We start from the raw sequence: 14,933 nt of genomic DNA on the forward strand, positions 1-14,933 counted from the left end.
ATGTTGGATAAGTTTGTTCATCAGAGTGTCAGTGTGTCTGTCACCAACCCGGACTTACAGCTCAAACTAACGGATAAGCGGGGCATCATGGCAGTGGGGAAGGACAACTGCACAGGGAAGAAACTCAATGAAGTTACTGATGGACCCGTCCTGTCTAAACGGAGGCTTCTGGTGGCGTTAGACCTCCTCTGCCTGTTCCTTGGTAAGCAAATAGGCATACTGCCAAAATATATTCGGTCAGGTAGGCCTAGGCTATATTATTTTATTTATAGGGGAGACCAGATCAGAAGTGGTTCTCAAACTTTGAAATTTGAAGTAACTTTGACAGTGTACAAATGGAACCAAATGGACCCATTATGGTCCATTTGGTTCCATTTGTAGGCTACACTGTCAAAGTTACAGACTTGTAAGGGTCAATTAGACTCCCATAAAGGAACGAGAGTCCCTGAAATCCACTTTGAGAAACCACTGAGTTAATCCTTATTGCTGTTTTGAGTCCATAATTTGTCAAGCTCCACAGCCAGGACTGAATCTAGTCAGACTTTAATATTTTCATGTCAATGCTTAATTCAGCTACAGTTCAGTCCCATATTTAGTTTTGGATCATTAGTAACTTATTATCATTGGCTGTCAAATGTTTCATGTTTAGTAGCAGTAGCCTCTGGATGAAGACCAAAGCATTTGACCCACCTCTCTTCTCATCAATGAGAGCGTGGGAATGTTACTCTTTTTGTGTCGCTTTATGTAGGCTATTATGCCAGAAAAACTCCAGTCCCACATATACACATACATCGTATCTAAGTGATGAATTATATAGATAGATAGATACCTTTATTATCCCAAGGGGGGAATTCAGTTGTCCAGTTGTAGCACAGCAGTATACAGTTATTTACAAAGTTACAGAGAAGTAGGAAAAGATAGAGAAGAGTTAAAAACAAGAGCAGTACAGTACCAAAAAAGAGAAGGTGCATCAATAGAGGGTGCGAAATAAGTATAATATATGTACATAAAGTGTCTTACAAAAAAGAGACCAAAGCAGTCAATGCTAGTTAGTGCAACAAGTATCTCACTGTCATTGTTAACAAGACAAATACTCAGAAACTACCAACACAACCTAATAGTGCAATGTCAAAATTGTAATTGAATGCAATCACAAAGAGATTGTGATTGCTCTTTAATTTCTTCAGCCATCAAATTAATTTCTGTGGGTCTACTTTTAGCTTTGTAATAGATCCTATATGTTAGTAAAGCCTGATATCAAACTGCTAAAATGCCAGAAGACCTCCAGACCCCCCAGAAGAAATCTCCTTGAATCTTACAATGACCAAAGGCCTAATATCTTCTTTGGGGGGGTGTGGCTTTAGTGTCCCTTTACATGGGAGACCCTGGTTTCAGGTATTATATGACAGTAGGATAGTTGTTAAGACCGTTGGCTTTAGTGTCGCAGGAGACATGCCGGAGACTGGGGTTCGAATCGCGGGTGTTACATTGGTGCCGTGCCCCAGATCGTGTCCCCCATTGGGGGGACATCACACACACACACACACACACACACACACACACACACACACACACACACACACACGCTAGGCTTAGGTAGACCTATATGTCCACTAAAATGTATCTACACCAAATCTCTTTGTTGAAAATAGCTGATCTATGCTAACGGGCATGCCAGTCTGGCATTGCCAGACTGTTCACTTGGGCCTTCCCTATGATAATGTGGGGAACGTGTGAGTGATCCCACGTGATCACTCAGTCTGGCAATGCCAGGCTAGTAATGCTAGGGTTCAGGTAGGCCTTTACTCTGGAATTTATGGTTAAATGATGAGAGACCAGGGGATAATCGTATCGTGGAGATTTAATTTATCGTGATATCGTCCTCCATCATGCACTGGGATCAATTCACCCTTTATTTGTCGAGCTGCATATCCGGTACCACTTAAACCCTCTATAAAAGGTACTTAATATAATATACGTAGTTGATACAGTCTTTTCTTCACTCTCTATCAGATGTCTTTGCCAAAAAAATGCCGATCTTGGCATTTTTTTGGCAAATGTTCCGCCCCAGGATAATGGATTTTGATTATCGTGATAATATCGTAAATCGTGATTTCTTTTGTCACAATAATCGGGATATGACATTTTCATATCGTCCCATCCCTAATCAGGAGGGGTGCTGATTTCCTAGTCAGTGGTGCAGTAAAGACTCATGCCACATAGCCTACACAAGAATGGTGACCTTTGCTGCGAGTCACTCCCCATTTCTCTCTCCCCGTTTCCTGTCAAACTCAACTGTACAATCCAATGAAGGCAGAAAGCCCCCAAACAGTTGAGTTTACTACTCCAGATTCAGCTGACAGAGTGCGTGTGCGTGTGCATGTGAGTGTTAAATGTAAAATGGTAATAAATCATCCATCATGACATTTTGTTTATTTTAAAATGAAGAGGAAAAACTGACCCATGCACTGGAACCATCAACCATGGTGACAGGGTCAAAATGTTACTTGGCGCTCATCCTGTTGAGTTGTGGCTTTCCCCTTTGAGAATGAATCAATTAAACACCACCAACAGTTCACACACAGGTACAAGTTATTAAGTACATTTCGTTGTGAGTCATAACTCATAACTGAGAAAGTGTTGTATTACTAAGGGGGTAAACCGTAAGACAAATTGAGGATGTTTGTTTATCTTAACCCATTTAGACCTAAGTCAGGCCGATTCTAAAAACGTCTCCTAAAACCTAACCTAAGGTTTCTGAAAACCTTCAATTTCTATTCAAAAAATGTAAAATAAATTAGGTTGCTATATGTATAGCAGCAAATACTAATGTGACGCGTAGAGCGTCCCGGCCTTAAAGGTAAAAGAATGTCTAGGTAGCAGCTGTTTTGCCTTTTGTTGTCCTAAATAGTATTCTGCTGAGAATACACTGATAGTAAGCTATTGTTTGTCCGCTGCTAAATTGAGGACGTTTAGCACGGCCGTGGGTCAAAAAAGAGCTTTGAGAATGTGCACAGAAAGAAAAAAGTTGCACTTTCTTCATGCTCGCTCGCTTTCTCTCTCACACACACTGTTCCTCTGTCTCTCTCCCTCCCTCGTGTTCCCTCATTCACGCTGCTCACGCGCGCTCTCGAGCGCTCCGTGCCAGCCGCTTCGTGCATTGCTCAGGGAATTCTACAGTTTCCATGACAACCTCAAGTTCTCAGGGTAGAGCGAGGCCGAGGGGAATTGTATTCAGTATAAATAAATAAATACACAATCCCTGTGTGCAACGAGTCTATGAGAGAGGGTCTCTAATTGACCCTCTCCTCCTCCCCTGGTTTCTTTACTGTATGTAATAGGACTCCAGTTATGTAAGACGTAAGAGCAGCTAATTGAAGGAGGCTGGACGGAGAGTCTGCACAAACAACAGGTTGGATGAAGAGACTCCTCGTTTTTCTTCCCTTTCACACCTTTTTAGTCTTCTCTCCATCCCACTTGCATTCATGTATCTGCAAGGAAAGAGAAAGAGAGAGAGAGAGAGAGAGAGAGAGAGAGAGAGAGAGAGCAAAAGAAAGGAGGAGAGAGAGAAAAAGAAAGGGGGAGTGATGGAGAGATGGAATGAAAACGAGGAGGGAGGGAGGCAGGGAATCAGTGAGAGTGAGCATAAACACAGCAAAATTGACCCTAAAGCACATGCAGGCAGACAGTAACAGATTTTCGGCAAGTGACACAGTGGTGAAAGTAAATGAACACTGAGGAGTACTATACTGCATGTAGGCTGGCACCAAACAGAGACTGGGCAGGGCTATAGCTCCAGCCCTGGTCAGCTGCCACAGTCGCTATCATTGTCTTTCCAATGGACAAGTTGAACTGAAGTCACAAACAGCCCCTCTCGCTCTCCCTCCCCATCAACAGAAACACCCAATACTCATGCGCAGCGCAAACCAGGTTCCCGCTCCGCCCCGCCTGCTTTTACAATACCATTCTATTTTCAGTCCCAGTGGAGTGCGCCGATGCAGCCTTTGTTCAGCCAGGAAACTGAAACCCCTCTCTGCTGATGTTTCTATTGGTTTCTCTGGTCCCAAAGGAGCTCTGCCGTGACCCCATAACATTCCTTATGGTTGTCTAACTTCTCCAGAGAAAACTGGAGGGTTCCCACTATCATGTTTTGCAGTCTATTTTCCTCCCCCCATGCACCCGGAACAGGGATATTTGTGTCTCACGCTGTCTTTCTGTTTGTTTGCTCTTTTGTTTTGTTTTGAGTTTTTTTTCTCCTCCTCTCCTCCCAAAGCTTCATTATCTGCAGACTGAGGCATCTAATACTCCCACTGGGAGCGCACTGATTTGTTATGAGGTTGAATTCTTTCTCTTATTGTACTGTAACTCACCCCTACACCGCCCTTTCCTCACGTACCTCCACCTTCCTCCCTTGGCGCAGCCTCCATTCCATTCTTTGCCTGTGAGCTGAAGGCGGTGAGTCCATACAGAAGGGGCTTCATGTGCGGCGACCCCAGCATCACCTACCCATACCTGCACAGAGAGGTCATACCAGATGAACTGCTCATCACTGGAGGCATTGTCATCACTGGCCTCACCGTGAGTATAGAGCTCATTCCTTTCCTCATCCTCATCATCATAAACCAGGGGTCTTCAACGTTTTCAGGCCGAGGACCCCTTAGTTGAGAGAGAGATGAAGCAGGGACCCCTACAAACTGTTCATAGATTCCATATGGTTTTATGGTTTACAGCACAATCATCAGTGTATTTTTGATTCATGTCAATTTGTGTTTTCAGATATTTAACCACTTGAGGCTCATAACCTAATAAACTTGACCTTTTACTCTTGACATTTAGTCTGCTCTTTTTCCCCTCTACACCAAACCTCTTTGCTGAAAATAGCCGATCTACAAGCTCACAATGCCTCGCGCTGCGAGGTGTTGTGAGCTTGTAGATCTGCTATTTTTGGCAACAGTTCTCAGAATATGGACACTAGGGTTCAAGTTGTTAATATAAAAAGGATTGGAAGATTTGGAGGACCCCCTGTAGTAACTCTGAGGACCCCTAGGTGTCCCGGACCCCCTGTTAAAGACCCCAGTCATAAACCAAAAAATCGTTTGTTCATGTGTATGTATGTCCCCAAATTATTTGTGTCCTTGAGTCTGTCTACCTGTGTCTGTAAACGACGTATAATTTTTCAAATGACTACACCGCTCAGCACTATGTGCACAATGTCTGCCAGTATACAGTAGGTCAGATCTTCTGGGATCATTAGTGACTTATTATCATTGGCTGTCAAACGTGTCATGTTTCAATGTTTCAAATGTTTTCACCAGTAGGTCAGATCGTTAAGGACTTCATTTTATTATAAAAAGAAAATCTATAAACATTTTCAAAGGAAAACAATCAGGGTAGGAATTTCATGGAGGCCATGAAGGCCATGGCCGCCATTGCCCCTCAGTTTGGCCTTGTGCCCCTCAAACCAATGGCATGACCTGAGGCCAGAGTGGCCTTAATGCCCCAGCTGACTGTACCACTTTCTCCTGTCTCTTTCTTGTCAATATGTAGACAGTAGACACCAGTGTCTCTTTCTAGTCATGTAGACAGTGACACCAGTGTCCTTTGTTGAGATTCTGAAATCTTAACTCCCCCGAGTCCCCATCTTTAAACCAATCCAGTGACTTTGATTGGTGCAGGGCTGAGCATGGATCCGATTGTAAATAGGAAGGTTGCCGTATAACTAACGTCATTGCCACTGTGCACCCGTGTCCACCTTTCAGATCGCTCTCGGGGAGTGTTACAGGGTGCGCTTCCGCGGCGTCAGCTCCAAGGCCTTTGTGAGGAACCTGTACGTGTCGTGTCTGTACAAGGAGCTGGGCTGCTTCGTGTTTGGCTGCTGCGTGGGCCAATCACTGACCAACATGGCCAAGCTGAGCGTGGGCCGGCTGAGGCCCCACTTCCTGTCTGTGTGTGGAGTCTCCTACGCTTCCCTCAACTGCACACCTGGGACCTACGTGGCGTCAGTGACGTGCAACCAGCCCGACCACCGCCTGGAGGAGGAGGCCAGGTGTGTGTCTTTGTGTATGCGTGCACGTGTGTGTACTAGGACAGTGGTTCTCAACCTGTGTGTCGGGGCCCCCAGGGGGGGTCCCCAAATGATTATAATGTGTAAACAAACCAACATAAGGTTTAAGCATATCGAGGGTGTCTGCACATTTCTAAAGTGACAATTTAAGGGCGGGTCCAAAGTTAAAATCTTATTATTTTTGGGGGTGGCGGGCTGAAAAGGTGGAGAACCACTGGTGTACAGCACTGTTTCCCAAACAGTGGGTCGGGACCCATTTATGGGTCGAGTAAAAATCGGTTTCTTTTTTTCTTTTCCTACATTTAATGGTTGCCACCATGTTCTAAAAACGATGTATTCTTTTCAGGAAATCCTTCTTCTCTGGCCACGCCTCTTTTGCGATGTATACCATGCTCTATCTCGCAGTAAGTATAGTCTATCAATCTATACATGAAGTATATGTACAGTATCTATCAATCAATGAATCCATACTTCCATCCATCCATCCATCAATCCACCCGTCCGTCCGTCCGTCCGTCCATCCATCCATCCACCCGTCTGTCTCTCTGTCTGTGTGTCTGACTGCCACTTTCCCCCCACTCTCACTCTCACACACATACTGTACACTCTGGTCCAACACAAAGCCTTCTCTCCCAAGTCCAATTACAGCGAAAAATGCAGCAGGAGAGAACAGCAACAGGGAGCCATCATCAGTCTAGTGTGAAGCAGAGAGCGAGAGAATGAAAGAAGAAAAGGGCCAGAAAGAGAGAGGGTCTGAAAGGAGAACTGGGACAGACAGAGACAGCTTTGTTCTGCTAGGGGAGGAGTCTGACCTCCTTGTCACTGCCTCTCTGCTTTGCTCTGTGTGTGTGTGTGTGTGTGTGTGTGTGTGTGTGTGTGTGTGTGTGTGTGTGTGTGTGTGTGTGTGTGTGTGTGTGTGTGTGTGTGCACGTGTGAATGTGTTCATATGTGCATTGTATTGTACCGTGTATTATGTGCATGTGCATATACACACAGTAAAATCGGGAGTGCATGCATGCTTGATTGCCTGTGCATGCGCATATATAGCAGAGTTCTTGGCTCTGTGCGGATGTATTTTTCCATGAGTGCTGCTGTCTCTCTCTTATCCTCTTGTCTGTTATTGTAAGTGACAGTTTGAGTAAGGAGAGAGGTTGGAAACAGAAACCTAATCGCACAACGTAGGCAGCTTGGTTGTAAAACTCAACCTCTCAAAGATGAAAACCTAAGTTACAGTATGCTTCGACACAGCAGTGTCACTCGCTGAAAATAACACAGCAATTCTGGAAATCAGTTCTTCACAACAAACGACACTGTCAGGCAACAACGGCATTTTGTTGTTTGCATGTTCTCCCCGTGTCTCCTCCTAGGGTAGATACCCTCACAAAAACATGCAGTAATCCTGGTCTCTAATGCCTCCCCTTGGCCAGCCGGGGCACCTGATGGGGGGGAAAGGAACTGGTTGGAATAACGTGTTCCTTCCACGCACTACGTCCAAACCGGGGAAATCCCCCCTGTCAGGTGAAAAGAAGCAACTTGGACTGCTCATGCATAGAAGGAAGCATGAGGTCAGTCCGTTGTCTCCCCAGGCACGGCAGAGGGAGAGCAGAGCCCAGAATTACATAGGCAAATGGCACTGGGTGAAAAAATGGGTTACAAAAATCGTGGGATAAAACATAGGGGAAAAAAAGGCAACAAAGGCATGATTTAGGCTTCATTTAAAGACCTGTGTAAGGATTTTTCACCATTTAACCCCGACTTGGAGCTACAGTGGAGATTGGTCAGGGGCTCTGAGTACATAGCTAAAAGCTACACCTTTGTCACTGCAGTGTTAATTATTACTTAACTGGTGAGTTCTTTCATTCAAGCGTCCAAAGTAAACCTGGTGTTGTGTGTTTGTATAGTTTTACCTGCAGGCACGGTTGACGTGGCGTGGTGCTCGGTTGCTGCGGCCTGTGCTGCAGTCCCTCCTGGTCCTGCTGGCGGTGTACACAGGCCTCACCCGCATCTCAGACTTCAGACACCACCCCTCCGACGTCCTGACTGGCTACTTACAGGGAGCCCTCACCGCTTACTGGGTGGTCAGTACAGCACCTATTGTCGTGTGTGTGTGTGTGTGTGTGTGCATCAGATTTTCTGTTAACCAATTTCACCCCGGCCACTCTATTTTGAGCATGTCATTAATAGCGTAACGTTGTTGTCGGGAGGAAACCTTGTATGTCCAAAACCATTCGTTTTTATAATTAAAAAAAATGAACTAAACTAGTGAAAACATCCAATCTACAAGCTCACAACGCCTTGCGGTGCAAGGCGTTGTGAGCTTGTAGATCTGCTGTTTTCACTACATTTGTGCGATAGCCTTGTCTGGAGAAGCAGGGCTTTACTTCCCGAAAAAATAGAAGGTTTCTGCCCGACAGTGACGATAAATAAAATATAAAAACCCCAAATGTTCAAAAAGAGCAAATATTGCAGCTCTACAAGCTCATGTCGCATCGCATCATGATGTATTGTGAGCTTGCAGATGAGCTATTTTAGCTATTCTTGTGTTGTGTCAAAGAGTTGTGTAGCTCACCGGTGTGTGTTGTGTCTGTGTGTTTCCCAGGCTTGCCACATCTCCTCCATGTTTAAAAGCTCCAGTCCTGCCGTCAGTCCAAACCAAGCCCTGGACAGCACCCTGTCACCCCACCATACCATCTGCTAGGTCACCCAACCAGTGGGATGGGACCCATAAAATAACTTCTGTCAGGGTCACGGGCAGACCTCAACATCAACAGGGAAATATTGTATTATTTAATATACAATTCCAGGCCCTGATGTCTCACCATCAACGCAAACTTCAGAGACTATTGCAGAACCCGGTTAAGAACCACTGTTAGTGCACTACACCACATGTTCACCAACTCATGCCATACACGCTATGCTCAAAGTACCTGCATGTCTGTGTGTGAGCCTGTAGTCTGGCTTGGTCAGACAGAGATTTGAAGAATGTCGGACCATTTCCTGTGAAGTCAAATCACATACCTCAGTTTTCAGACAAGAGGGAGAGAAAGAGAGAACATTTCCAACCTCCTCTATCAATGTCTTCAGTGAAAATGGAGTCCTTGGACTCTTCAGGATATGTATGAGACGGGTTGCTGAAGGCTGTTGCCTATGAAGTGGCCTTCGTCCATACATGGGAAAATGCTTTTCACCTCTTTCAAAATATACACAAATGGACACTCCTATGTGGGAGAAAAATAATGATTATGCATGCAATGTTTGGATAACATGCTAAATGTATCTTCAGGTTTCAAATATATATTTTCAAATGCATTTTGGCCATATATTACATATTTGTGATATATGTGAAATGTACTGTGTATATACAGTATACATATACTTTCATAGTGTTGACACTAGCTCCACGTGTATTTGTCAGATGAACATGTAGATTGTACCTAAACACAGACTGACCACTAGCACACTAGCACTCTTAACCTCATCTGTAACCTGTATCACACAGAAATAGCACTTTAAAAATACATTTAATACCACTAGTATTGTAAATTAATTACTTGTAATGATGACTAAGCAGTTAGAATGTAATTTACAATTTTATACTTAAAAGTGAAATCTTGTAGCCAGTTCTACATTACTGTAAACTGTACATGAACTCAGTGAATGTAATGGTACAGAAGGAAATGTACCAATAGCGTTAAAACAACTCATTCTGTCAGCGTGTTTGTAGACATGTTTTGAATGTTTTCGTGTTCTCCTTCATTTGTGTATATGAAGCCTGGCTCCAGTACCTCGTGTACTTGACTGATGTTACGCCACGAGTGAGCTTAATTTACACTCCGTCGCACAACAGTGTCGTGTGCCAAAAAGTATCTACACTAGAACCTTTTTTGGACAGAAACACTGTCGTACTACAGAGTATAAATCACGCTTTGGACCATGTAAATAATCCACGTGAGTTTTGTACAATGCTACTAGCGTAAAGTTCTGTCCAGGAGTGTACAGACCATTAAAGGCAATGGTGATTTATTTTTAAACTGTTGAAGTTATTTAAAAATACCCATTTTTACAGTATCTGTATCTGTGTCTTTCTCTGGCTTTATATTTCTCCAGATTTGAGCCTGTGTATTTCCTGCAGTGTGTTCCTGTATTTATATACAGTCAGTGGTTCAGCTGCGTTTACAAATTATTATTATTATGGATGCCTCTTTTTTTATTACACACTCTAAATGAGTCTCATTATGTTGTGTTCCTTCATACAGTATGTGATACGAAATGCATTTTCTTTCTAATATAAAACAAAAATATATATTTTTCAAAATAAGTTTTAAAATACGTATATATCATCACTATCGGGAAGAAACTTTGTATCTCGTAAAGTAAAGCCTTGCTTCATCATAGCAGACTGTCACACAAAACTTGTAAAAATAGCAGATCTACATGCACACATGCCTTGTGCGAAGCGTTGTGTGCTTGTAGATGAGCCATTTTCACTAGTTTAAATAATTTTAAAAAATACAAAAACGATCGGTTTTGGACAAGGTTTCCACCCATGTGTCGACGCATCATCCCTTTTTAACATTTTCTTCGTTCTCAATCTCTCCTGACACCCACACCAACAGAAGGATGGACATGCAATGGTTTCACATCTTTACTTGAACTTCAATAGCAATACAAGACAATCAGAACACTTTGGGGTCGTTTATGTACACGGGTGGGGCACGGGGGGGACGCAATAAAAGTTCTGAGGCTTATACGATCGGTTCAGGAGCTCAAGGAGTTCTGCTGCCGTGACAAATGCCAGGGCAAAATGTTCTGTTCCATCACCTAACAGCCTCTGTCTGGAGGACGGGACGCTTTTGGTCTTGATGTGAAGTGGGATTGGTCGAGAGTTCGAAAAAACTGCAGGAAGAGGCATATGTGCATGAGGGGTCCCCACTGATATTGATAAAATGCTGCGTCGTGATACATTGTTTATACAAGAGCGATGTACACACACACACACCCACGCAGCTCAAACACAGGCACGCACACGGCACGCGTGCATACACACATGCGCGCATGCACAGACACGCACACCCAGACGCTCATGTACGCGCACACTCACACCCACGCACGCCCAGACACACACACACACACACACACACACACACATAAAAACATGTTCCTCCTACAGTATGTAGCCTGGTAAAGCCACTATAAATTCATGCACATGTTCTTTTTTTTCTCTTTTCTTTTCTTTTTTTGGCAACATACTAGTGCTTCTTTGACACACTGTTTGCTTGCTACGGGGAAGGGCAACACCCAGTGGATGAACCAATAGAAACTCAGACAATGAGTCCATAAAGCACCAATGAGAAGGGACTACACAGGAGGGCTTAAGACACTGTTTCTCAACGTCTGGTCTGGTCTCAACGTCTGGACCCATAAGAGTCCATTTGGACCCCTGGTGGGCCCCGGAACCCTACGTTGAGAACCAGTGGTTTAGGAAAAACGGGAGAGGGAGGGAATGGACGGAGACAGAGAGAAAGGGAGACAGAAAGAATGTAATTTATAAATGGATTACAGTCTTTAAAAAAGTAACAAAACCATGAAAAGGGCGAAGGGGGGGAAAGTCTCGTGGTGATCGGGAGATAGAAACAGGAAGGAGCCTTCGTCAACATCATCATCATCATCATAATCATCACTTTTCCTCAAGCCATCATCATCCTCATCACTACCACCATTTTGTTGTCGCTTTAGTATGGCCCATCGCCGTCGTTTCTCCCTCCTCCCTGGTTTCTATACCCCGATCACCACCGCCCTAGTCACAGGCTCGTCACCCTCTGCATCTGTCCCTCTTCTTCCTCGGCGGGGGGCTCCGCCGCGTACGCCGTCTCCCCGTTGGTGGCTGCCAGCGGCGGGGGCTGGTAGAAGGTCTGCAGGTGATTGGGCCGCGGGCCCAGCGGCGGGCGTCCCAGGCTGTAGGGCAGCTCCAGCGCGGGCCGCTGGGGCTGACCGCCGGTGGGGCTGACCACATCCTCGTTACCTTCGGGGCTGCTGTCGGGGTAGGAGAGGGAGGGCGGGGAGTTGCGGGTGTAGAAGCGGGGCGGCGAGCCCCCCCGGCTGTACACCTGGTGGGGGGAGTGGCGGGAGTAGAGGTTGTTGAGAGGAGGGGAGCAGCTGGCGTCGCGGGGGGCAAAGATGTTGGTCGGCGGGGAGCTCCGGGGGAAGACGCTGAGGGGCGGCGTGCGGCGCTCCCCCGGGTAGAGCGGCGAGGGGTTGGAGTCTCGGGCGTAGACTGGCGAAGACGAGTCGGGGTCCAGGTCGAGGTCGGGTGTCAGGGGCAGGGCGAAGCTGTCGGGGTCGTCGGGGCTGCCGTGGTAGCGGTGCGGCGGCGGCTGCGCGTTCCCTTTTCCTCTCTTCCAGCCCTCCATGCCCCCCGCGTCCTTGCTCTCGAACATGAAGGGCTCCTCCCTGTCGATGTCGATGCCTCCCCTCCACACCTCCAGGGCCCGGTCCTTCTGTTTGAAGTCCTCGCTGCTCTCTCTCTCCACCCCTCCCCTCCAGCCGTCCCTGTCCTTGGAGAACAGCGCGTCTTCCTTCTCTCTCTCCATCCCCGCCCTCCACGCGTCCAGCCCGAAGTCCTTCTTCTGCGTTATGAAAGTCTCCTCCCGGCCGGGCTCCGCGCCGCCGCCGCCGCGCCACAGCTCCACCCGTCCGTCTCTCTTGTCCACGAGGAGGGGCTCCTCTCTCCCTCCTCGCTCCATCCCGCCTCGCCACTCGTCCATGGCGGGGTCTCGCTTCTGGGGTCGGAACGACTCCTCCCTCTCTCGCTCGGCTCCCGCCCGCCACTCCTCCATGGAAGCGTCTCTTTTCAGCAGGAAGGCCTCCTCCTTGTCTCTGTCTTGCCCTCCCCTCCACCCGTCCAGGCCCGCGTCCCTCTGTTTCAGCAGCAGCGGCTCCTCCAGGGCCTTGTACAGGGGCTCAGACTCCTGGGGCGGAGGCGGCGGGGGAGGGGGCAAGGGTCTGTCCCGGTAAAGACTCCTCTCTCTGTCCCTCTCCCTGTCTCTCTCCGTCCCCAGGCCCATCTCGCCCCCGGCGCGAAGACGGGACAGCGTGCCGGGGGTGCGGCTGAGGGTGGAGGAGTAAGGACGGGCCTGAACGTCGGGGGGGCGGGCTTGCTGCTGCTGTCTGTCCAGGAGGCCGACGCGACGACCCAGGGTGCTTTGCGGCTGCAACCTGTCCCTGTCCTGAAGCTGCTGCTGCTCCTCAGAGTCTGTGGGGGAGACCGCGGGATGAGACCAGCCGTCCTGCAGCCGCGGCGTCCCGCAATGATCTTGGCCACGTGTCGCCACGGAGGCGGCGTGTGCGTCAGTCTGGATGGGCGTCTGGTGCCTGCCGGCGTGCACCCAGCCGGCGTCTTGCGCGCTGTTGTGGCGCACGTGCGTCTGCATGGTGGCGGCCCAGAGCCCGTCCGGCGGCGGCGGTGGTTGCTGTTGAGGGGGAAGAGTCAGCGTCAGTGGTGGGAACAGTACTCACACTTTGGAGCGGTGATAACCGCTCCTACGTCTGGCTTTGTGTGTGTGAGCACGGATTTGTGTGTAGGAGCACGGATCTCCATGACAGAACGGCCCATACAAGGAGATATGCATGTGTGTTCTGTTTGATACCATGCTCACTTCGCACAGGTGTGATTTTTACTTAAGTAAAAGTATAAATATTGCAATATGAAAATACTCTGTAAAAGTAAGTCTGGAATTTAGAAAGAAAAGTACAAAAGTGTTGGTATCAAAATGTAATTTAAGTACAAATTAAATTACAGGATGTCCTATTTCAAGTTTGCAAATGTATACATATATTTTGAAAATAGCCGATCTACAAGATCACAATGCATCACATTGCGACGCATTGTGAGCTTGTAGATCGGCTATTTTCTAATGATCGAAATGTATATATAAGTGGTTAGTGGCATATTTTGTGATAATAATCAAAATCTGAAGAAATCCTCTACTGGCAGAAAACTGCTCCATTCCCATTGAAATACATTGGCGGAATGGGGAATCTACTCTCATAGGTACTTTGGTGTGGGTGCAGCATAACGTACAAATACCTCCAAATTGTACTTGAGTACAGTACTTAAGTAAATGTACTTATAGTCACTTACACCGCGAGTCAGCGTGGCGGCATGGTGCACGGGCCTGTCGAGGTGGTGTGGCCTGGCCAGGCTGCCGTAGCGCTCCGGGGGCACCGGCATGGCCGCCGCGGGCCTCAGGTTGCTCTGCACCAGCTCTGAGATGATCATCTTCTCCAGAGCGGCGGCGTCCGACAGGTTCCTGCACATAGGGATGGGATGATAAGCGATATTATCATTTATCAACGAAAAATAAAAACACTCACGATAATCGTATCGTGGAGATTTCATTCATCGTGAAATCGTCCTCCGTTATGCAACTTTCAATTCATGCACTGGGATCAATTCACCTTTAATTTGCCGAGCTGCATATCCGGTACCACTTAAACCTCTATAAACAAAACTGGAAATAACGTACTTGATACAGTATTTTTTTTTCAAAACTCGCAACGCGTCGCAACGTGTTATGAGCTTGTAGATCGGCTATTTTGGGGCAAATGTTCCGCCCCAGGAAAGTGACTGTTGGGGATATTTATAGCAGTGATGGCTGAGTGGTTAGTGTCCATACCTAGGACTCTGGAGGCCCCAGAGGTCGCAGGTATGATCCCCCGCTCCAGCTATCACTGCTCCCCTCTCCCCTGCGCTCCTTGTGAGCAGCACTGGGTTCAGCTGGGTTAAGCTGAAGAAAAAAGCAGCTGGGTTGGGCTGCGATATCTGAATTTCCCTCTCGGGATGAGTAGGTATTTCATTTCATATTTCATT

The 14,933-nt window shown here is 47.0% G+C and overlaps 2 protein-coding genes across 2 annotated transcripts in view; one reads left to right on the forward strand and one right to left on the reverse strand.

Annotated features, from left to right (window-relative positions):
• LOC308280974 (phospholipid phosphatase 3-like) lies at positions 1-8,762 on the forward strand (the record flags this gene model as incomplete). Its single annotated transcript, XM_080721012.1, has 6 exons — positions 1-202; positions 4,421-4,578; positions 5,760-6,046; positions 6,411-6,468; positions 7,966-8,142; positions 8,664-8,762. 6 exons carry the CDS (start codon positions 1-3, stop codon positions 8,760-8,762), a joined length of 981 nt encoding a protein of 326 aa, XP_080577138.1.
• Positions 8,763-11,865: 3,103 nt separating this feature from the next.
• Positions 11,866-14,933, reverse strand: part of LOC308281711 (adhesion G protein-coupled receptor L1-like) — a gene marked incomplete at both ends in the record, with an annotated part of 42,862 nt that continues 39,794 nt past the window's right edge. The window contains 2 exons of the mRNA XM_080721985.1: positions 11,866-13,533; positions 14,205-14,373. Coding sequence (XP_080578111.1) covers positions 11,866-13,533; positions 14,205-14,373 — 1,837 coding nt within the window. The remainder of the gene's footprint in view (positions 13,534-14,204; positions 14,374-14,933) is intronic.

This window comes from Nannobrachium achirus, assembly GCF_963921795.1.
Source record: "Nannobrachium achirus genome assembly, chromosome: 3".
In the NCBI taxonomy this organism is placed as follows: domain Eukaryota; kingdom Metazoa; phylum Chordata; class Actinopteri; order Myctophiformes; family Myctophidae; genus Nannobrachium; species Nannobrachium achirus.